General features: G+C 45.6%; 1 protein-coding gene across 5 annotated transcripts; it reads right to left on the bottom strand.

Moving 5' to 3' along the window:
• Positions 1 to 252: 252 nt before the first annotated feature.
• Positions 253 to 20,858, bottom strand: Zfp790 (zinc finger protein 790). Of its 5 annotated transcripts, none has more exons than NM_146185.2 (5): positions 16,006 to 16,223; positions 9,151 to 9,315; positions 7,342 to 7,465; positions 6,508 to 6,603; positions 253 to 4,174 (listed from the first exon to the last, which is right to left on the bottom strand). In NM_146185.2, exons 2-5 carry the CDS (start codon positions 9,157 to 9,159, stop codon positions 2,064 to 2,066), a joined length of 2,340 nt encoding a protein of 779 aa, NP_666297.2. In that variant the 5' UTR covers positions 9,160 to 9,315; positions 16,006 to 16,223; the 3' UTR covers positions 253 to 2,063. The 5 variants fall into 5 exon arrangements, with proteins under 5 accessions (NP_666297.2, NP_001139352.1, XP_011248834.1 ...); NM_001145880.1 differs by having other exon boundaries at positions 9,151 to 9,225; XM_011250532.3 differs by having other exon boundaries at positions 254 to 4,174; positions 13,097 to 20,858.
• Between the last annotated feature and the right edge of the window lie 1,181 nt (positions 20,859 to 22,039).

Raw genomic sequence — 22,039 nt, 5'->3', positions numbered from 1 at the left:
GAAGAGAACCTCAAGTGCTGCCCCCCCCCCCCCCGACACATGTACAGACACACAAATATCCACATAAATAAATTCTTTTTTTTTTTTTTTTTTTTAGACAGGGTTTCTCTGTATAGCCCTGGCTGTCCTGGAACTCACTTTGTAGACTAGGCTGGCCTCGAACTCAGAAATCTGCCTCTGCCTCCCGAGTGCTGGGATTAAAGGCGTGTGCTACCACACCTGGCCACATAAATAAATTCTTTAAAAATAAATCTGGTCAGCATGAATGAATATGGCTTTATTACAGTAGAGATATATGATGAAATTCCCATGTGGTAAAGTTCATAGATGACAATAATTTCAGAATGACATGCACAGGAGACACACCTAACTGCCCTGTATGCACACTTACCCACAACTGCGTAACACATAGTACTAAGAGAGGTACCAGGGACTGCACTTGTATGACACTCAGGACTGAACTAAACACACATCTCTACCATTCAGAACTGCCATCCACCCTACGAAACACTCAAACAAGAAGCCAGCAGCACCATCTCTGTATGTAATGTTAGGCTCACCTCTTCTGTAACTTTTCATTTACTTTATAACAGAAACTTTTCCAATACAAGAATTATGCTAAGTAAGCCTACAGATTCTCCACAGGATTTTCTACTCTCCCACAGGATATACACGTTATATAAATATATATTATGGATCTCTGGTAACCTTAGTGGGACATGATTTTCTTTTTCCTTTGAGACAGTCCCATGAGTTCCTGGCTGGCCTTGAATTCACTAGGTAGTCCAATCATGACCCCGAACTTCTGAGTACTAGAATCTGCGGCATATACCACAAAGCCTGGTTATGCAGCTGGAGAACAGACCCAGGGCTTCGTGCATGCCAAACAAGTGCTCTACCAACTGAACCATCTCTCCAGCCCTCACAGAACTTTTAAAATGCAATTCTGAATTTTTAAAAAATTCTTTCGAACTTTTTATGTTGTATTAAAAAACAAGCACTTCCAAGTTTCCCGAGAAAGTATGTAATGCACATATAAAAATCATGTCTCACATATGTTGCACTTTTACATGTCACTGCAAATACTCTACGATAGAGCCATATGTCACTTCTCTTATAAGGAATCCTCACCATACATAAATAACCCACCAGTAAAGTTTTTCCTAAACTAACAGCAATCATATCATGACTTTGGACAACAGACACGTTATTTTGCCAAAAGCTCGTTAAAAAAAAAAGAAAGAAAAGAAAAATAAAAAAGGAAAAAAAAAAGAAATTAACTCAATGAGTTAGAAATAAATTAGCTTTTCTTATTTTTGTGTCGCAAGATAACACAGCAGTGAAAAGTGTAAGCTCTTAGAAAAACATTTCAACATATTTATCTTCATGGGCTTCCTCAAACGTGAGGGCTGGGGATGCAGCTGAGAAACAAGACAGTGTGTTCAGCACACACAGCTCAGGGTTTCATACCACAGGAAAAAGTATATATATCCAGGTGTTGACCCAAGCTGCCATGGTAACTAAAATCACTTCATACATTTGTGGGGCTCGGTGCCAGCATGAACTTCTTGTCATGAGAGGAAAGTCCAAGATGAAAACTTTTCCATCTCTCTGGGATAGCCAGGTTGCTTGCCAAGCCCTGTTCCCCACAGCTGCAAACCTGAAGGGCATTTCCACATTCTCTCAGGTCCCTTTTGAGAATTTACTATCAGTTAAGTGCAGAATCATGAATAAATGTTTCCAAATTCCTTGAATTCAGTTCTCTTAGTCAGCATGATTTTCCAGGTGTCTATTAAATTTTGAACCATGAAGAAAGGTCTTTCCATATTCCTTATATCCAGTTTCCTCTCATGAATTTTCTCCCTTTGAGCAAGATGTGAACCCATGAAAGCCTCCACATTGTTTACACTGTAGGATTCTCTACCCCACGGACTGACATGGACAGAGACTTGAGTTACAACTAAAGGCTTCCCCAGATCTGCTGTAGATTTCCCACCAATGTGGACACTCTAGTGCTGGGTAAGATTTGAGACCCAGAAATAGGCTTTTCCAAGCCCTCCACCTTAACTTAATTTCTTATCAGTATAAATCTTCTGACACGGATTGAGCTGAGCCATGAGCAGAATCTTTCCAACACTCCTTAAATTTATAAGATTGTTGACCAGTGTGAACTCTCTCATGTTCAATAGCATCGGACTGCCAAGCGATGGCTTCTCTGCGCTCATCACATCCTTGGGCTGCTCGGCACTGTGAACTCTCTGATGTTTAATGAGGTGTGACTGTTGAATAAAGGCTTTCCCACACTCATTGCACTCGTAGGGCCGCTCACCAGTGTGAATCCTCTGGTGCCGGGCCAGGTCTGACGCAGAAGCAAAGGCCTTCCAGCACTCCTGACATTTATACGGCTTTTCTCCAGTATGGAGTCTCTGATGTCGGGTCAGTTCTGAGCTGTATCTAAAGGCCTTTGGGCATTCCTTGCATTGAAAACGTTTCTCCCGAATATGAACTGCCTTGAGGTCTGTATCATGTGAATGCCAGCTAAAGTCCTTGCCCTTCTCCTTACAGTCATACGTTGTCTTAGCAGCCTGGAGTTGAGTCCGCTCTGGGTCATGAAGGACGGCCTCTCCGTATTCCTTACGTTCCCAGAGTTTCTCGCCCGTAGGGATCAAGGAGTGCGGAGTGTTTTCTAAACCAGAACTAAAGGCCTTCTCTCCTTCATTGAATTCGTGTGATTTCTTACTATGAATTTTCTGATGCTGAGTCAGGTGTGCCCCTCGAGTGAAAGCTTTCCCACACTCCTTACACACGTACGGCTTCACACCAGTGTGAACTCTCTGATGCCGGCCCAGGTCGGATCGGCAAATAAAGCCCTTCCCACATTCCTTACACTTGTAGGGCTTCTCGCCCGTGTGAATCTTCTGATGTCGAGAGAGGTCTGAGGGGCAACGGAAGGCCTTTTCACAGTCCTTACATTTAAAAAGCTTTTCCCTGTTATGAATTTTTTTAAGACTACTAACGATGGAGCGCAGACTAAAAGCCTTGCCACACTCTTTACACTCGTACAGCTTCTTACCGGTGTGAACTGTCTCACACTGCGGAAACTCTGCGCCTGGAAAGAAGGTCTCCCCGTTCTCCTTATCTTCAAAGAACTTCTCACCAATGTAAATTAACTGCCTCTGGGTATGATCTAGGGCGAAACTAAAGGAGTTTTTACATTCTTTACATTTATGCAATTTATCGCCAGTATGGATCTTCCTATGTTGACTTAATTGTGACCCGCACGTGAAGGCTTTCCCACACTCCTTGCATACGTAAGGTTTTTCACCTGTGTGGATTCTCTGATGTTTAATGAGATGTGACTGCTGGATAAAGGCCTTTCCACACTCATTACACTCGTAGGGCTTCTCGCCAGTGTGGATCCTCTCGTGCCGAGTCAGGTCTGAGCCACAGCTGAAGGCTTTCCCACATTCCCTACACTGATAGGGCTTTTCTCCCGTGTGGATCCGGTGATGTCGAGTCAGGTCTGAGCTGTAGTTAAAGAACTTTCCACATGCCTTACACTCGTAAGACTTCTCGCCAGTGTGAGTCCGAACGTGGACACTGAGCAGTGAGTGGAATCTGAAGGCCTTCCCACACTCCTTACACGTGAACGGCTTCTCCCCAGTATGAATTCTCTTGTGACCAGTGAGGCTAGAACGGAAGCTGAAAGCCTTGCCACACTCGTCACACTGAAATGCCTTCTTGCCATCCTGAACTGCTCGGTAGCGAGTAAGCTTAGGGCCAGGAGGGAAGGTCTTTCCGCGTTTTTTATCTTCCTCAAATTTCTCACCTGTGTGAATGAGCTGAAGTTGAGCGGGCTCTGGTGCAAAACTAAAGGATTTTTCCGATTTGACTTCCTTTGTTTTCTCTGCTAGCTTCAGTCTTGGACACTGAAGAGCTGTGAGCAGATTCAGAAGGGGCAGTTTGTCACAAGCGAGTGTCATTTGCTGGAGCGTTTCCTCTTGATTCTCACTTTGTGGTGGCTCCTGACCTTTGCCTTCCCAGTCGGCTGCAGGACACGAGGCTGCAAGCCCGTGCTTTGGCTCCATTCCCATTCCCTCCCAGTGGGACAACCGAGTTGCGCACGTGCTGTTTGTCCGTAGGGCTTTCTTCATCTGCCACCGGGAATCTGTATCTGAAAGGTGAGAACGCACATGCACACTGTTTTACTATCCATAAGCTACCAAAAGCTACGGTTAAAGTGAAGCTCATGAGAAGTGAATGTCTTAACAAAACAATAACCACAAAACCCCAAATTAAAAAGGACAAAAAATAAACAGAAATTTCAGACAGCTAACTGAAAAAGGTGTCGAGGTAGGGTAGGAGGGTGCAGAATGGACTAACATTTTATAAACCCAGGTAATCCAAAAGCACCCATAGGCTAATCCAGTAACCACAATGTAACATGCACGGCCCACAGTTAATCTCCTCCACTGCCGTGTGAATGATCATACAGGCTGCTTCCTTCATGGCTTTTAAAAATGTATGCGTGTATTTCATGTGTACGGGTGTTTGCCTGCATGTTATGTATGTCTGTGTACCATGTGTGTGCTTGTACCCAAGAATACCAGAAGAGCCAGAAACCCCCTAGGACTGGAGTTAGGCAGCTGTGAGCCACCACATGGGTGCTGGAAAGCAAACCTGGGTCCTCTTTAAGAGCAGCCTCTATGACTTTTTATACCATAGAAGACAAAAGCATATTGAAGCTGGCCCAGTCAAAGACTAATTTATTATTTATTATTATTATTATTATTATTATTAGTGTGTGTGTGTGTGTGGAGAGAGAGAGAGAGAGAGAGAGACTGTGAGCATGCATATGCCACAGTGGACATATGGACGTCATTGTGTGTATGTGTGCGCGCACGCGCACTGCGTGAGCATGCAGAAATCATACTACAACTTTCAGAAGCCAGTTCTGCCACTGTGGGACTGAACTCAGGGCCTCAGAAGAACATACATAGCAAGAAACACTTTCCCCTGCCTGACCATCTCGCTCGTCCCTAGTGCATAATTCCTCCAGAGCGCCTGGCATGGAGGATGAATGACCGACAAAGGCCATCCTCTTCCGCAGAGGAGAAAATGGAGAAATACAGGGGAGTGGATGAGCCAGGGCTCGACCCTGCCATGGACCCTGGTTGTCCCTCTTTGGCCCTGACCTCTTTACACTTAGTTTCTCTTAAGTAGCCCAAACTGTTTTTACTTGTTACTCTTAACAGATGACTTATGCAAACATTTCTGGGTACATTCTTACCACAGAAAAGAATACAAGGTTTCCGAATACATATTTTCTTAACACTAGCAAACCAAAATGAAATTAGAAAGCTGGTAACTGTGGGTTAAAAGAATGCTTCCTGGGGGCTGGAGAGATGGCTCAGCGGTTAAGAGCACTGACTGCTCTTCTGAAGGTCCTGAGTTCAAATCCCAGCAACCACATGGTGGCTCACAACCATCCGTAACAAGATCTGACGCCCTCTTCTGGAGTGTCTGAAGACAGCTACAGTGTACTTACATATAATCAATCAATCAATCAATCAATCTTATAAAAAAAAAAAAGAATGCCTCCTGAATTCAGGAAACACAAGGAAGGAGCAAGAAGCAGGGTGATCCAAGAAGGCTGGTCCACGGGAGGAAGGGAAAGTTTTAACGGTAGCTAAAATTAATGACTGCATTTACTTTTCTTTTTTTTTTTTTGAGGAAGGGTTTCTCTGTATAGCCCTGGCTGTCCTGGAACTCACTTTGTAGACCAGACTGGCCTTGAACTCAGAAATCCGCCTGCCTTTGCCTCCCGAGTGCTGCGAGCGTTTACAATTTTTAGGAAACTTTATAAACACCCAAATGGAAAACGGTAAGAAGACAGCAAGGGAGGGCGGGCGTTTGATCGCCATCATTCTCAAAATCATGACTGTTAGCCTGCACCAACTGGGAAACTCCCATCTGCCCTCCTTCCCCCATCCCCCGGCCGGCTTGAAGACACTCCGGGCTAACATGTCATTTCCCCACCCCCCAGGGGCTCAGGTTTTGACCATGAATGGACACTATCCCAGGTGTTAGCTGACATACCATCAACCTGTGCCCAAGACACATAAAACACCCCTGCTTTAGCCTGGATGTGTGACTTCACTGACCACCTGAGGGATCGGTGAATCCACCCGAGAGCTGCCTCGTAATAAACCTGCCATTACCTACTTTTAATCTGGTCTGATCTGGCCTATACCTTTGTCACCAAGGGAGAGAAAGAGCCTATCGATGATCACCAATGACCACAGGAGAGAGAACGGCACTTTCCTTTTTTGTCTCATATGGGACAAACAGGATGACTGTGGAGTGAAGACGCTGCAGGAAAGGCCAGTCACTCATTAGCCTTTGCCACAGGCCACTCCCCAGGGCGAGGGTCTGGACCAGTGGATGAGAGGTGCTGCTGACTCACTGGACGGACAGACTCCCGGATGACCGAGCAGCCTCACTCACCTGGGCAAAATCTGCTAGGCTCATTGCCCAAATCCATGCAGGCATCTTGCTCTTTCTCTGGCACAGGGAACCCATGCGGTTGATAAATGCAAAGCCCTACGTGAGAGATAAAAGACAGGCGGTGATCACAAGGAAAACAACCCCAGAAGTTACAAAGGAAGGGGAACAACGACAGGGAATAAAAGCACAAAGCAGGGCTGGTGAGATGGCTCAGCAGGTAAGAGCACCTGACTGCTCTTCCGAAGATCCTGAGTTCAAATCCCAGCAACCACATGGTGGCTCACAACCATCCCTAACGAGATCTGACTCCCTCTTCTGGTATGTCTGAAGACAGCTACAGTGTACTTACATATAATAAATAAATAAATCTTTAAAAAAAGAAAAAGCACAAAGCATTTTGGGAGGATGGTGAACATGTCGTTTCCCACTGACCACACAATTTCTGCAAAATACACAAGCCATTTCCCAGAAGAAATGCAGGCCAGAAATCCCCCTGACATTTCTTCCTTCTTTCTTTCTTTCTTTCTTTCTTTCTTTCTTTCTTTCTTTCTTTCTCTCTCTCTCTCTCTCTCTCTCTCTTTCTTTTTTTTTTTTTTTCCTCCCTCTGAGACAGGGTTTCTCTGTGTAGCCCTGGCTGTCCTGGAACACACTCTGTAGACCAGGCTGGCCTTGGACTAAAAAATCCCCCTGCCTCTGCCTCCCAAGTGCTGGGATTAAAGGAGTGCGCTACCACTGCCCGGCTCACCCCTGACATTTCTTTAAAAAAAAAAAAAAAAAAAAAAGGGTCAGCAGTTGCCACCAAGGCACCTAGGACTGTCTAGGGTGGCATCTTACCCACTGAGACAAGGTGGCTGTAGTTCTCCAGCATGACATCTCGGTATAAACTCTTCTGGTCCAGGCTCAGACACTCCCACTCCTCTGGAGAGAAGTCTACGGCCACATCTCTGAATGTCATTACCTGCCATGAGACAAACCCAGTGTTAAATGGTGAAAGTTAAAGAAATGACTCAGCTGGGAGGTAGACGGATGGGAAGGGCAGGGTGGGGAATGGTCCACAGAGTTGGCAGTTTGTGGTTCGGGAGAAAGGGTCACGGGACCATGCGTGGCACATGGAGTTGAGTGCCCATAGGCTCTTAAAAACGACTACGCTGGGGGGATGGCTCAGTGGTTTTGTGCTTGCTTGCTGCTCTTATAGAGGTTCTGAACTGAGTTCCAAGTATCCATCCTGGGTGGCCATACTGCCCATGGCTCCAGGGGAGCCTCTGCCGGCTCCCCACCCCCCATTATGTTATTTACAGAAGCAGATACATATACTCACTAGTATATATATATATATATGTGTGTGTGTGTGTGTGTGTGTGTGTATATATATATATGTATGTATGTGTGTATATATATGTATGTATATACATATATATGTATGTATGTGTGTATATATATGTGTGTATATATATATATATGTATATATATATACATATAGTATAAAAACAAACTATTGCTTGATCACAACATCCTTATCAGCGTCACAGACAAAAGACACGAGGATGCAGAAAAGACATCCTGGAGAGACGACACCTATTTGAAGTCGCTGGCTCCAGATGTACATAAACCACGAGTAAATCTGGTCACTCTGTGGGTGTTTGTTCTTTTAGAGGTGGGTATTTTCTGTCCAATTTTTCCATCAGTTCAAATTCAAAGAATTCTTTAGAGATGTATTCCCAAAATAAATACTAGATTTTTTTGTTTTGTTTTGCTTGTGTCTGAGCGGAACACGTTGCTTCCTGTAAGCAACTGTCAGTCAACTGACTTCTCCCTAATCCCCAGGTCTTGGTACCCTCAGGGTTTCCGTCATGACCTCTAAGTGCGCCAGAAAGAGCCACACACGGAAACAGGCCCCGAACTGCACCAAGTCTCCTCCTGGCTGACTGAAATGCTCCAGTCTGCACAGACAGTACGTGAAAACCTTCCTGTGATCTGTCCCCATCATCCCATCCGTGGATCTGACGTGACAGTCTAGGACGCCCTCCACAGTCACGTTTTCTTCCTGATTAGATAGGAACTCCACAGGAAGACCAACACCGTCAACGAACCTGGACCCTTGGGGCTCTCAGAATCTGAACTACCAACCAAAGAACACACATGGGCTGGACCTCATATGAAGCAGATGTGCAGCTTGACCTTCATGTGGGTCATGAACAACCAGTGCAGGGGCTATCCCAAAGGCTGCTGCCTGTCTGTGGGCTATGTTCTTCTAGCTGGGCTGCCTTGTCTGGCCTCAGTAGGAGAGGAAGCGCCTAGCCTCATAGAGACTTGATGTGCTGGGGGTGAGGGGGATCCCCAGGGATCCCTACCTGCTCAGAGGAGAAGGGGGTGGGGGAAAAGTTGTGGGAGGAGGTGGCCAGGAGGTGAGGCACTAAGAGGGATGTAAAGCGAGAAAGTAAAATAAATAAATATAAACAAACAAAAAACCCCAAATCCCCGGGCTTTTTGCCGTGTGGGAGACATAAGGGTCTACTAACAGAAGAAAGAGCGCCAAGCACAAAAGGGCCCAGACTGCCCCACGGCACCACTGACCTTGCAGAATGAGAGACAAGGACATTCCTGTGAGGAGAAATAGTGATTGTTGAGACAATATGAACTCACGTGGGCCATGATTGGAAACTCCTAAAAGTGGCCAGTCAGTCCTCGTCTTGATTCCTATGTCGATGAGGCCAGCTTCTGAGAAGACAGCGCACAGGAAAGAGAACCATGAGGCAGCTGGCTTTCCACAGACCATTTAAGTGGACAAGAACAAAGGCCGTTTTCTTCCTTGGAGGAAGGTCAGAGGGAGCGTGATGAAATGACGGTCCCACCAAACTCAAGAGAGCCCCAGTAAAGCAGGATGTTGTAATCTAATGAGCTGTAGCAAAAATCATTCTATAGCCAGGTGGTGGCGCACGCCTTTAATCCCAGCACTCAGGAGCAGAGGCAGGCGGATCTCTGAGTTTGAGGCCAGCCTGCTCTACAGGGTGAGTTCCAGGACAGCCAGGGCTACTCAGAAAAGCCCTGTTTTGAAAAATAAAACAAAATAAACAAAAATCATTCCAGAGACCAGGATCTGAGACAAGCTTATTCTGATCTAATCTAAATGCCTCCTCAAACTCTACAAAGCTGCTCTAGAAGTCTTCACAGGGAATGGAACTCTCCCTTGTGGGTGTCCACCGGAGCTTCTGGGACTCCTGTAGATCCAGGACAGGGCCTCCTATGTCCTCGTGTCTAACAAACTCTTTAGCGCCTCCGAGTCATTTCCATCTAAGAAGGGTCACGCTAGAAAACTGAAGACAGCTTTGAGGCTATAACAAGCCTGAAGAAGGTCACCAGGCGATCAGTGAGACAAGCATGCACACAGGCCACCTGTAGAAAGGCCCACAGTCCAGCTTCACTGCCAGTCCCCACTCACTTCCAACCTTGTCACCATCCTAACAAGTGTGCTTTGCCGCCTGGGCGGAGGCCTCGCCTCTGAAGAGAGAAATAACTGCTTTTTTTTTTTTTAAAGATTTATTTATTATTATATGTAAGTACACTGTAGCTGTCTTCAGACATACCAGAAGAGGGAGTCAGATCTCGTTAGGGATGGTTGTGAGCCACCATGTGGTTGCTGGGATTTGAACTCAGGACCTTCGGAAGAGCAGTCGGGTGCTCTTACCCACTGAGCCATCTCACCAGCCCAAATACCTGCTTTTTAAAAACTTTATTTTTACTTTATGCGAATGAGTATTTGCCTGCCTGTATCCATGCACCACATGGTGTCCTGGTGCTCCCTGGGGGCAGCAGAGGGTGTGTCAGATTTCCTTGGAGCTGGAGTCAGAGATGGTTGTGGGCTGTCATGTGGGTGCTGGGGAGTAAACGAAAATCCTCTGCAAGAGCAGCGGGTGCTCCTGACTGTGGAGTCCTCCTCTCCCGGTCTCTAACTCTACATTTTAAGAAAAATTACATTTTAAACTGAATTAGAGCTGTGGAAAGGGCTGCAGAGATGACTCAACAGTTCAGAGCACTGGCTGCCCTTCCCGAGGACCTGGGTTCAGTTCCCAGCACCCACATGCTGGCTCACAGGCATCTGTAACGCCAGCTTCAGGGGATCAGCCACGGGCACTGCATGCACAGGAAACACAGACATCCAAACAAAACACACACACACACACACACACACACACATAATTAAAGCAAACAAAACCAAAAGCCAACCAGCCAGACAAACAAACAAACAGGACAGAGTGGTCAATGCCTTTAATCTTCGAGCTGAGGAATGAGAGGCAGGGAGATCTCTGAGTATGAGATCTTGGTCCATATCTCAAGTTCCTGGCCAGCTGGAGCTATATAGTAAGACCTGTTTCAAAAAACCAAATAAGAGGCTGGAGAGATGGCTCAGCAATTAAGAGCACCGACTGCTCTTCCAGAGGTTCTGAGTTCAATTCCCAACAACCACATGGTGGCTCACAGCCATCAGTAATGGGATCTGATGCCCTCTTCTGCTGTGTCTGAAGAGAGCAATGGTGTACTTATATACATAAAATAAATACATCTTTTAAAAAATGCTTTTTTTAAAAAAACCCAAATAAGTGTGTGGTGGGTGGGGGTGTGGAAGAAGGGAGGAAGCTGTCATAGAGAGCAGGGCAGGGCACAGCGAGGCTCATGACAATTCCATGTAAAGCGTGCACTGTCCATTTCCCGACGATATGAAGAGCTCCGTGGTCATGATGGGTCTTTCTTTGCAAGTCAAGTGAGGGGCCACTGAACAACTGTGAAGTGAAACACGATTTGTGTTTTGGGAGGAGAGAGGGAGGACTTGAGAGCAACTATTACACAGTTTGAAGGAAAACCCGTTCTAATCCCACATTCCTCCTAAGCCATATATAAGAAAAAAGGGAAACAGAAACGAGAAATACTCACTCTGTGAGAAGTGGGCAAACACTGAATGCAAGCTTCTGACAGACAAGACATGAAAAGCAGGCAGGGACTTCGCAGGATCTCTGTGAATTCTAGGCCAGCCAGAGCTAGAGAGACTATGGCTAGTGAGATCCTGTGTCTCCCCCCAAGCCCCCAAAAGAGCCAGTGGGCGGTGGCACATGCCTTTAATCCCAGCATGTGGGAGGCAGAGACAGGTGGATCTCTGAATTTGAGGCCAGCCTGGTCTACAGAGTGAGTTCCAGGACAGCCAGGGCTACACAGAGAAACCCTGTCTTAATTTAAAAAAAAAAAAAAAGTGCTTGTTGCTAAAAGTAGACAGGTAGGGGGATTTGGATTCAAGGTGACTAAGCAGACAGCTGTGAGACCGTGAGTGGATACTAATACTACCTGCCTAAATAAATACAATGGAGGGACATGATGGTATGGGGGAAATGGCACAAAACATCACCTAAAAAGACATTAGATTTAAAAAAAAAAAATCCATGAGGAGTGGATGGGTTGAGGAGATGCCTTGGGGTTCCAAGCATGTTGCTCTTGTAGAAGACCCTGGCTTCATTCCCAACACCCACACAATGGTATGGAGCGTCCATCATTCCAGATCCAGGGGGCTCGATGCTCTCTTCCGACCTCTCCAGGGAACCAGGCATGCACTTGGTATGCATACATATGCATGGGCAAACACTCAGCACACAAAGTTATCAAAAACATTTAAAACTCACAAAGAGTTATGCCAAAAAGATCAACTACCTCTAACTGAGAGGAAATTCAACTTTTTTTTTTGTTTGTATGGTTTTTTTTTTTTTTTTTTTTCGAGACACGGTTTCTCTGTGTAGCCCTGGCTGTCCTGGAACTCACTCTGTAGACCATGCTGGCCTCGAACTCAGAAATCCCCCTGCCTCTGCTTCCCAAGTGCTGGGATTAAAGGCGTGTGCCACCACACCCGGCAATTCAAGTTTTTATTAGACTTTTCTACCCTGAAAATGTATGGCTTGTATATTTGTGGGAAAAGAGATGAGAGAATCAATGATTGTATGTCTAGACAAGTTATCATTCAATTTTTAAATTAATTAACTTTATTTTGGCTTTCTGAGGCAAAGTTTCCTTATGTAACCCTGGCTGGCTGGGAAGTTACTAAGCAGACCCGGCTAGCTCTAAACTCACAGAGATAGCTCAACTCATCAACATTTTTTAAAGATATAAAAAGCACACACTTTTAATCTTGACACACACTTGTAATCTCGCACATGACAGCAAGGTCAGGAAGGTCCCTATAGCTTGAGTCAGAAGCAGTGAGAGGCAGAAGTCGGTTCTGAGAACACTATGCACTTTTTAACACCGGAGCCTCTCCTGGCCCTTTCTCTATTCTTTTATCTCCCAGTTGCATTTCTGCCATTTCACTCACCAAGAGAAAGCACTTCCTTCAGCTCCACACCCACTTTCAGAAAGTACAGTGTCTATTATTAAACACAATGCTCATTCTTTGTGTGTCAGGGCAGCTGCTCTACCGTGTTTACATACATGGCCATGTACATACAGGCACACATAACCTGTCCACTGAATGTGAACATCGCTTTCCGGAACACACACAGGACAAGGCAATCGCCCACGGCTCCCACATTAATCCCAAGTGTGTGTACCTCACCTCCAAGCTCGCATACTAACTCCAACGCTGCCAGCCGGGAACACCACCACTTTCTCTTCAGAACTCTGCGCTACACAGAAATGCCCTTCACCCCTGACCTCGGCTTTCATGGCCATTCTGATTTCAAGCTTTAAATTGGCACTCAATAAACCCCACAGACCCTAGACGTTCCTAGGGCTTCAGGCTTGAAGCCAATTGGGTTGAATACAACTCCCCGGAAGTTGCTTGGTCACAGTGCACTCTGGGAAATGTAGTCCGTCTCTGCATAAGCTTTAACAAAAGACTACACCACAACTGTCAATTTAAAGGCCCTGGCTTTAAACTCCAGTATTTCCATCGACATAGACCTTCTCCATACACAAAGCTAACATCTGTTCACAAGAGCTTCAGGAATTTCAGGACACATTGAGATGGCCAATATTGAGACCTACATACAGTTCTTTCCCAGCTATGCAAATGATGCCACTAGCTATCTTTGGACCAGAAATATCCATGGGTGGGATGGCTCTTGGGAAATGTAGTCCACCGCCTGGGAGCCAGAGAAACTGGCCTCAGAAAGATGACAAGACACATGGGTTGTAAAACAGCATCATACCAGAGGTGAGTTTGTACGGTCTACACTCCAACAACAAACTGGCTGAATCACTACCTCGGATCACACTAGTACCTGCCTGCTTTATGATGAAAGATGAAAAGGGATAGGTTTTAGTTGGTGCCTGATCCAAACCCCTGTCTTGCCTAAAAATCCATGAAAACCCTACCTTGAACTCAGGTTTGGTGTCTCTTCCACTCTCAGACAAACAGAAATACTTTAGTCCCATCCTCCAAATGCTCTTTAAAAATAAATAAATAAATAAATGTGTCTGGACGTCAGATCCCCTGAAGCTGGGGTTGCAGCCAGTTGTGAGACACCATGAGGGTAGTGGGGTTCAAAGCCAGCTCCTCTCCAAGAGCAGCCATCTCTCCATGCCTTTCAGTTATCCTTACAGCTGTGCTGTAAGTGCCTGCTCGCGGTTGTTCTTGTTCTCTGGTATACTGATGCCATTCCGTCCGACTGTTTGCTTGCTTAAGTTCCAGTAGAGGAAGATGGTTCATATCAACTAAAACTTAAGAGCCAGGCTTATGAGGAAGTCTTGAAGGCACTTCAATGGTGTCAGCCCCTCAATGGGCATCTGTGCCAGGCATGGTTCTCATTCGGCTACTGAGCTTAGAACTCCTTCATGGTTCTGTCCAGCAGTCTCTTGCTCAACTAGGCTGCATCCAGTTCAGTGAAGTTATCATCTCCCTACCTGAGAGTGGATGATGCAAGACTTGAATTTTAAATCAAATACCAACTCACTGGAAGGGTGTGATGGGGCTCCCCCACAGCCCTAGCTAGCACTTGGAGAGTGGAGCTGGGAGGGTCCGGGTTCAGCCCTAGACTCTGAACTGACATGTATCCTGTTTGAGACCAGCGTAAGCTACAGCCTATCTCAAAAACAAAAACTACCACTTGACAACTGTGCTTGGTCTTTAATGATGCTACCATATGTGTGTGTGTGTGTGTGTGTATATACACACATATAGATACATATATATGTATACATATATGTGTACATATATACATGCATGCCAGGCATGGTGGCCCACAACTGAAATATCAGCATTGGCAGATGAATCTTTGAGTTCACTATGAGTATGTATTTAAATAGTAAGTCCTAGGCTAGTCAGGGCTACATAGAGAGGCCCTGTCTCAAAAACAGAAAGGGAATGGGGCAGGCTTATGGTACTGAGGTTTCTATTTAATTCAGATAAAGAAATGAGATGACATTTACCTTCTAAATCTGGCTGATCTGGACACACACCGTTGCGGCTGTGTCCACTGACTCTGGATGCTATGGACACACACCGCTGTGGCCGTGTCCACTGACTCTGGCTGATATAGACACACACCGCTGCGGCTGTGTCCACTGACTCTGGCTGATCTGGACACAAACCGCTGTGGCTGTGTCCACTGACTCTGGCTGATATGGACACACACCGCTGCGGCTGTGTCCACTGACTCTGGCTGATATGGACACACACCGCTGCGGCTGTGTCCACTGACTCTGGCTGATATGAACACACACCGCTGTGGCTGTGTCCACTGACTCTGGCTGATATGGACACACACCTCTATGGCTGTGTCCCACTGGCTCTTAAGTACTGTGTGCAGCTTGTTTTAATCATGGTGATGCTGCTCTCTGTAATAAACTTCCGTTTATCACCTTCTGGAGCAGGGCATGGTAGTTCACACCTGTTATCCCAGACCTTGAAAGTCAGGAGGACGGCCTCTGAAGGGTGACCAGGGCTAAACAGCAAGATCCTGTCTAAACAACAAACCAACAGAAACCACTTGACAAGAGGATCTGGAGTTCAGGTCAACCTTGGTTATAAAGAGAATTGCAAGCCAGCCTCAAAATCAAACCTTACCTGTGTCTCCTCAGGAACTCTCTAGAGAAGGGACGATGTCTGCTTGGGGTACCCTGAGCGTTAATAACGCCCCCCCCCAAAAAAAAACCACCCCGACTGACAAAACACTGTGTTAAAAATAAAAAGTCGGCTATATTGCCTGTAGATTGCCTACGCCGCACAATTAACTTACAGAAAAATAACAATGCTAATTAGTTATTATCAGCTATACATTTTCCCTCCCACAGACACTCCAGAAGACCGCACTTACTAATCGTAATTTGAAAAGAAAATGAGATTTAGGAAGCTTCCGCTATCTCTATAATCTCAGCCACTCCTGTACAGGGATCCATCCAGTCGAGACCCAATCCCCAAGAACCATTCGATCCGCATACAATGTCTCCTCCCCACAACAGCTCGCTCCACTCACAAAGCGCCACAGCTCGAGCCCAACTCTTGCTCACGCTCATTTTCCTTACCTCGCAGTTTCTCTGCCGTCCAACTCCTCCCAGATCCAGCCGCGCATGCAATCTAACCTCCCTATGCTTTCTCTCACACACGCTCAGGGCTGTCATTGCGTACTCTTGCACCTACAGGACGAGGCTTCCTCTTGGTCAGACTGCCAATGCTGGGTTGGTCTTAGCGCTGGGGTCCTACATTCCGGTCTGTGGCCCCAACTTCCAGCAGGAAGTCGAATTCGGAACAGCCTCCTTAGACAGATTTCCGCCTGGGGATTGGATGACTCAGCCTACTCGAGCCATGCGCCTCCGGTCACCAGCACGGCCTTGAACTACATTTCCCAGAATACCTCGGTTCCCTGGAAACTCGCAGTGCTGAGATAGTGCTGGGTCGAGGAGCCTGATCTAGGTCTATGAAGTCTTTCACCGCTGGGATTTCCTCACGATTCCGACGAATAGCCGAACACTTTGTATCTGTTGTTCAGGCCACAGCTTTCAGCCCCTGACATTTCCAGGCGTTGTATTTCCCTCTCCTGGGAGCCTTTTTTAAGGAGTGGGCAGGGTACTCCTGACAGGTTTGGGGAGAACTTTAGGGATAATGAGACGCCTTTGGTGCCAAGGGTTTGGATGCACCATCCTGTGCAGTGCAATGAAGCTGACTCCGGGAGATCCGGAGCTGTGTAGAATTGTTATCATGTGTCTGGGTGGTAGTCTAGGGGATATGGAGGCAGAGAGGATTCCTTGATTGGTGAGTATGATCGCATCCATTGTGTGTGTGGCTGGAGTCTGTGTGACCGTTTTGTGCCATGCTTTTTTTTTTTTTTTACCAGTGTGAGGTCCCTCGAGTGTGAGGTCCCTGGGCTTTTGTGTTTGTGAGCATTTGCCTAACTTTGGGAGCGTGTGAGGTGACCGACTGAGGTGTGACTGCTTCCCAGTGGACCTTTTCTAATTTCGGTAGAGGTAAGGTGAGGGTGGGGGCAACAGTGACTGTGATTGGCTCTCCCTGTTAAGGCTTCCGTGTGGGGTGGATTGTATTTTCGTTTGAGGCACCCATAGCTTTTGTGTCCCCGTGGTGTGGGATTAATTGGAGAGTCACTATAGGTGAGGCAACTTTGTACCTTTGTGACTCCAGCCAAGGGGACTTGTGTCACATCCTGGGGGTAGACTCTGTCCTTATCTACAGTCACCCTACTTTTGTCTGGTGTTTCCATTGCATAGGAAGCCCCTAGGCTTCTCTGATTTCTTGATAGGTGCTATGGCTGTTGGGCCAAAATGATCTCTGAAATGGTTGAATATGCATCTACAAGAGCCTAGTGTGTGTCACACTTTTTTTTTTTTTTAATTCCCGAGTTCTGTCCTGTAGCTTATGATTTCCTGACATCCCTTTACTTTTGTCAAGATGTGGCTTGTTTTCCTCCTGTTGAAAATTCTGGCCCATCCTGTGACTGCATTCCTGTAGTGTACCCTGAAGTGGAAGTTTAAGGAAATGTCAGGTGATGCAGACCCATGTGATATTTGGAGAGAGTATAAATAGGAGTCAACCCACAGTGACTAGTGTATAGCTAGCTTTGCATTGCTTTGCTGGTTTCAAGTCTTTGCTGATCTTTGCTTCATTGTACCGTATTAACTGCTCTTAAGTCCTTTATCATCCTCCATTTACCTGATTTCTTTTCTTTCACAACACAAAGGACAATTCCATGGGCTGGTAGACTCTTCTACATGTTGAGCCTCCAGCTGCTCTTATACCAGTTGTCCAAGCGCCTGCAATTTGTTGTTGTTGTTGTTATTGTTGTGGGCCATCTGCCATACTAGTCTGTTTAATAACCATTTTAGAGGCAAGGTTGTTGGTGCATCAGCAGTGTCCACTTTTATAAGTTTGGAAATTCAGTTGCTATGATGTCCTGTTTTGGATCATGGGCACAGCTTTTGACTTTTTTGATCACCTGTATTAATACCTTCCCCAGGAACATCTCCCATATCACACCTGGCTTCCTCATATGCTGTCCCTAGAACTGCAGAAATATTTATTTTAGTACCCCACTGTTGTAAAAGATCCCTTCCCCATAAGTTTATGAGTAGATCAGCCACATAAGGTCTCAACTTACCTGTTTGCCCTTCTGGTCTCACACAGGTAATCCATTGGACACTTTGTCTTATTCGTGATAACTTACCGATTCCTATAAATTGTGTGTAAACCTTCTGAAGTGGCCAATCTGGATTCCAAAACTTTTGGGAAAGTATATGTCTTAGTTAACATTTTATTGCTATGAACAAACCCTATGACCAAGGCAACTCTTATAAGGACAACTTTTAATTGAGGCTGGCTTACAGGTTCAGAGGTTCAGTCCATTATGATCAAGGTGGGAACATGGCAGTATCCAGGCAGGCATGGTGCAGGAGGAACTGAGAGTTCTACATCTTCATCTGAAGGCTGCTAGCAGAATAGTGGCTTCCAGGCAGCTAGGATGAGGGTATTGAAGCCCACACCCACAGTGACACACCTATTCTAACAAGACCACACCTACTCCAACAGGGCCACACCTTCTAATAGTGTCACTCACTAGGCTAAGCATATACAAACTGTCACAGTATACTAACATCAGCTTCTGTATCCACCAAACCTTCTATGGCACCACCATTCATTTGTACCATTAATTTGGGTTGCTGATCATTGATCATTGTTTGCCAGAACACACATTTTCCAGTACTCCCCAAAACTCCTGTCCTTTCTACTGGAGCAAGCAGCCTTGCCCTTAATGTAAGAAAAACAGTTGAGCAATTCTATCCCCTGAGTCAATTTGCATCTCCTTTTTCTCATATGCCATGATTTTTATTTCTTCCTTGCTATTCCCATCTATTTATACCTGGATGCATAATAAATCCTTGAGAAGTTAATCCACTTCTTCCCAAGATTATTCCCACTGTTCCTGGAGGTAAGGGACCATAATACATCAGTGGGTAACTTATAACATTCAATTTTTGTGGATAATGTAAGAGGGATATCTGTAGCTAGAGCCAAATCAGCACTTCTTTCTGTAGCATACATAAGATCAGAAATGCCTAATTTTGATTTTTCTGACTGCTTGGCACCTCCTGAATGACCAAAGAAAAATGGCTCGTATTGCTTGCTGTGGGGCCTTGAGATGACAGGCCCCTCTGTTTGTTTCCCGATGGCAAGAGGTTACCTCTTATGTCTCCCTTAGACCAGCAGACCGTTGACCAATGTTTGCCCATTCCACAGAGGCTGCAATACCCTGGAAGCCTCTGTGGCTCACAGCCACCAGAACCTGCTTGCTCTCTCCTACGATTACCGTATTCTCTAGAGTCATCGCACCTGTTATTGTGTGAGCTCTGAATCTTCTAGCCTTACAATTTCTTTGGAAATGACCAAATTCACCACAATTAAAACATCGAGCATTTTGATTCCTGATATTTTCAGGCACAATTTGCCCTATGATATTGGCATTATACTCCTGAGAACCCACACCAGTTGTTTCTCTTATCCATTCATCTATACGTGCTCCTTGTGCTTTCAGTGGTCTACTCTTACATTCATTGCTTGCATTCTTCAAGGCCAATGTCTCTATCAATGACTGTCTGATTTCGGGGTCTGTTATGGCTCTATTCACAGCTGAACTCAACCTCTGTAAGAATTCTGTGAAGGCTTCTCTGGACCCTGTATTATTTTAATAAATGAGGTAGATTTCTCCCTAATTTCTTCAACCAAATCCCAGGCTCTTAAAACTACAATAAGATGTTGCCCTTCACCAAGCAGCTGTTCTTTGGTAGCATTTTTTCCTCTTGCTGAATTATGTTGTGCTAGCTTTGTGGCTTTGTGCCTCCACCCTGACAACCACAGTGATTGACCAGCTTCTGGAGCAGCTGACACCAGTCCCTTCCAACCTTGTGGGATAACCCTATGCTCTGTAGCCCAGTTATTTAGCATTTCTTTGACAAAGGAAGAATGTTAAGTTGATCATTACTATTGCCTCTATAAAAGGCCTTAAATCTGACATTTGTATCTGTCGCCAGGTCAGTTCATTATAGGGCTGTCCACCATTGTTAGCAGGCATATGCTGTACAAAGACTGGGAAGGCTGAAGGTTCCTGTGTGAAGACCCAAGCAAACCCTCTGGTGGGGCACTTGGCTGCACCTTAACCTGTTGTATCTGTGCTGTTTCTTGCTCTTTCAGACCCCTAGAAGCAGGGGAGGGTGGCAGTTTACCTTCCAGCCTAGTTTGATTCCTGCTTTCATTGTACAGTACAGGTTTACCTGCATGTATGTATGTATGTATGCATGTATGTATGTGTATGTATTTATGTATGTATGTATGTGTATGTATTTATGTATGTATGTGTATGTATGTATGTGTGTATGTGTATGTATGTATGTATGTATGTATGTGTGTATACTATGTGTACACCTAGTGTTCTTGGAGGCCAGAAGTGGAATCTTGATCCCTTAGTGTTGTTGTAAGCCACCTGCGACCTACATGAACCGGGTACTCCTGAAAGGCAGGCTGGGCCTGAAAGAGACTAGACGGGGAGAGAAATAAAGACGCCAAGACAAAAGTACTCTGTTCAAGGCACCTTAAAGTTTACTTAGAGTCTAAGCTTATATAGGGGGTAGGCCCATCTCCCCACCAATCCATCCAGGCGCCTGGATCCAGCCCGAAGAAGACACCACTGTGCAATGGGAATTGTCTCAAAGGTGTCTCAGCAGGCAGCAGGATCCCAGTGAAGCACAGCGGCAGTTGACACAACAAAAGAATCCAGCCAAGTCTGAAAGCTACACCACCTGTGGCCCCACCTCAGTGGCGACAAGGTCTGCACCAGCCCACTTCAGGCTGGGGGAGGCTACAATTCCTCCCTAAGTATATAATAAAAATAGCTGGACGGAGACATAAAATTTATTTATGCTATATAGTCCTGCCTGGGAGTTATGGTGGCTGGCGGCCATGCCTGGCTTGGGAAATCTCAGATTTTCCCGAACTATTCTTATCTGTCAAAGAGTATATGTGCAGCTTGTTTGTGTTTATTTTACACAAACATGGCTCTGTGGTGTATTATTAACAAACCACGGCCTCTTGGCATATACCTCTGTCTTAGATTGATATAGTTCCAAAATCTGGTTGCCCTTCATTGGCTGACCGGCCCTCATAGCACACCTTATCCCCAAATCAGACCAAAGCCACAATATATACCTAAAATGTGTCTTCATATTGATGAATTTCTGCCACCTGCGCTTGCTGGAGGCAAGGCTGCATGCTTGCTGAAATCAGGCTGTAAGGAGAGACTGACCTGCTTGAAAAACAAAGTGGAGATAGTTGAAAAACAACAGGATAAAAGCTTCTTTGAGGATGTCCAGGTACTTTATTCAGTTGCAAGTTAGCAACAGTCAAGCTTAGACTCTGACCTCCCCGTGTGGGGGAGCTGGCTTTGAGAACTAACAGAAAGATTGTAAATTCTCTGGAAGTGGAGGCTGTACTCCAAATTAGCTCTTCCAGCTAAAAAGAATTTTTAGCCATCAATGAGGTTAGAATCATGCTTACTAGAAGACTCAGGATCTGTGTCCACTTGACGAACCAATCTTTTAGGCAGCCATCGCGCTCCGTCTTCTTTTTGTGAAAAAACAGACTGAACCTCTTCCCCAGATTAAAACGGAGTCTGGACCATTCCACACATTAGTTAATGGGTCCTGCCATTTAACCATGGCATAAGAACTGGAAGTAACTGGATGCCAGTGGCGATCTGCTGCAGACTGACTTTAACATCAGTTTGCAAAAAATTTAAAACGAACAGGACAAAAGCAAGATTTGCTTTTGGTGACTTTGGGAGGGGGGTAAGGCTGCCCCTGTTTTGTTTTTAAAAGCCAATTTTTCAGAGTGCGATGAGCACGTTCAACAATTCCTTGTCCCTTGGGGTTATAAGGAATTCCAGTTTTATGTTCAATACCAAATTCCTTACAAAATGAAGTAAAATTGTTGCCAGTATAGGATGGCTCATTATCTGTCTTAATGAGTTTAGGCGATCCCATAGCATTAAAGGCTTGTAAA

This window comes from Mus musculus, chromosome 7, assembly GCF_000001635.26.
Source record: "Mus musculus strain C57BL/6J chromosome 7, GRCm38.p6 C57BL/6J".
Lineage (NCBI taxonomy): Eukaryota > Metazoa > Chordata > Mammalia > Rodentia > Muridae > Mus > Mus musculus.
The sequence above is the reverse complement of the archived record's forward strand: the minus strand, read 5'-3'. Positions and strand labels throughout refer to the sequence as shown.

Coding starts and splice junctions, on each gene's coding strand:
- Zfp790 (XM_011250532.3), bottom strand. Junction 6,604..7,341: donor CAGCCACCTTGTCTCAGTGG/GTAAGATGCCAC, acceptor TCTCTCACGTAG/GGCTTTGCATTTATCAACCG. Junction 4,175..6,507: donor GCCTAGCAGATTTTGCCCAG/GTGAGTGAGGCT, acceptor CTCACCTTTCAG/ATACAGATTCCCGGTGGCAG.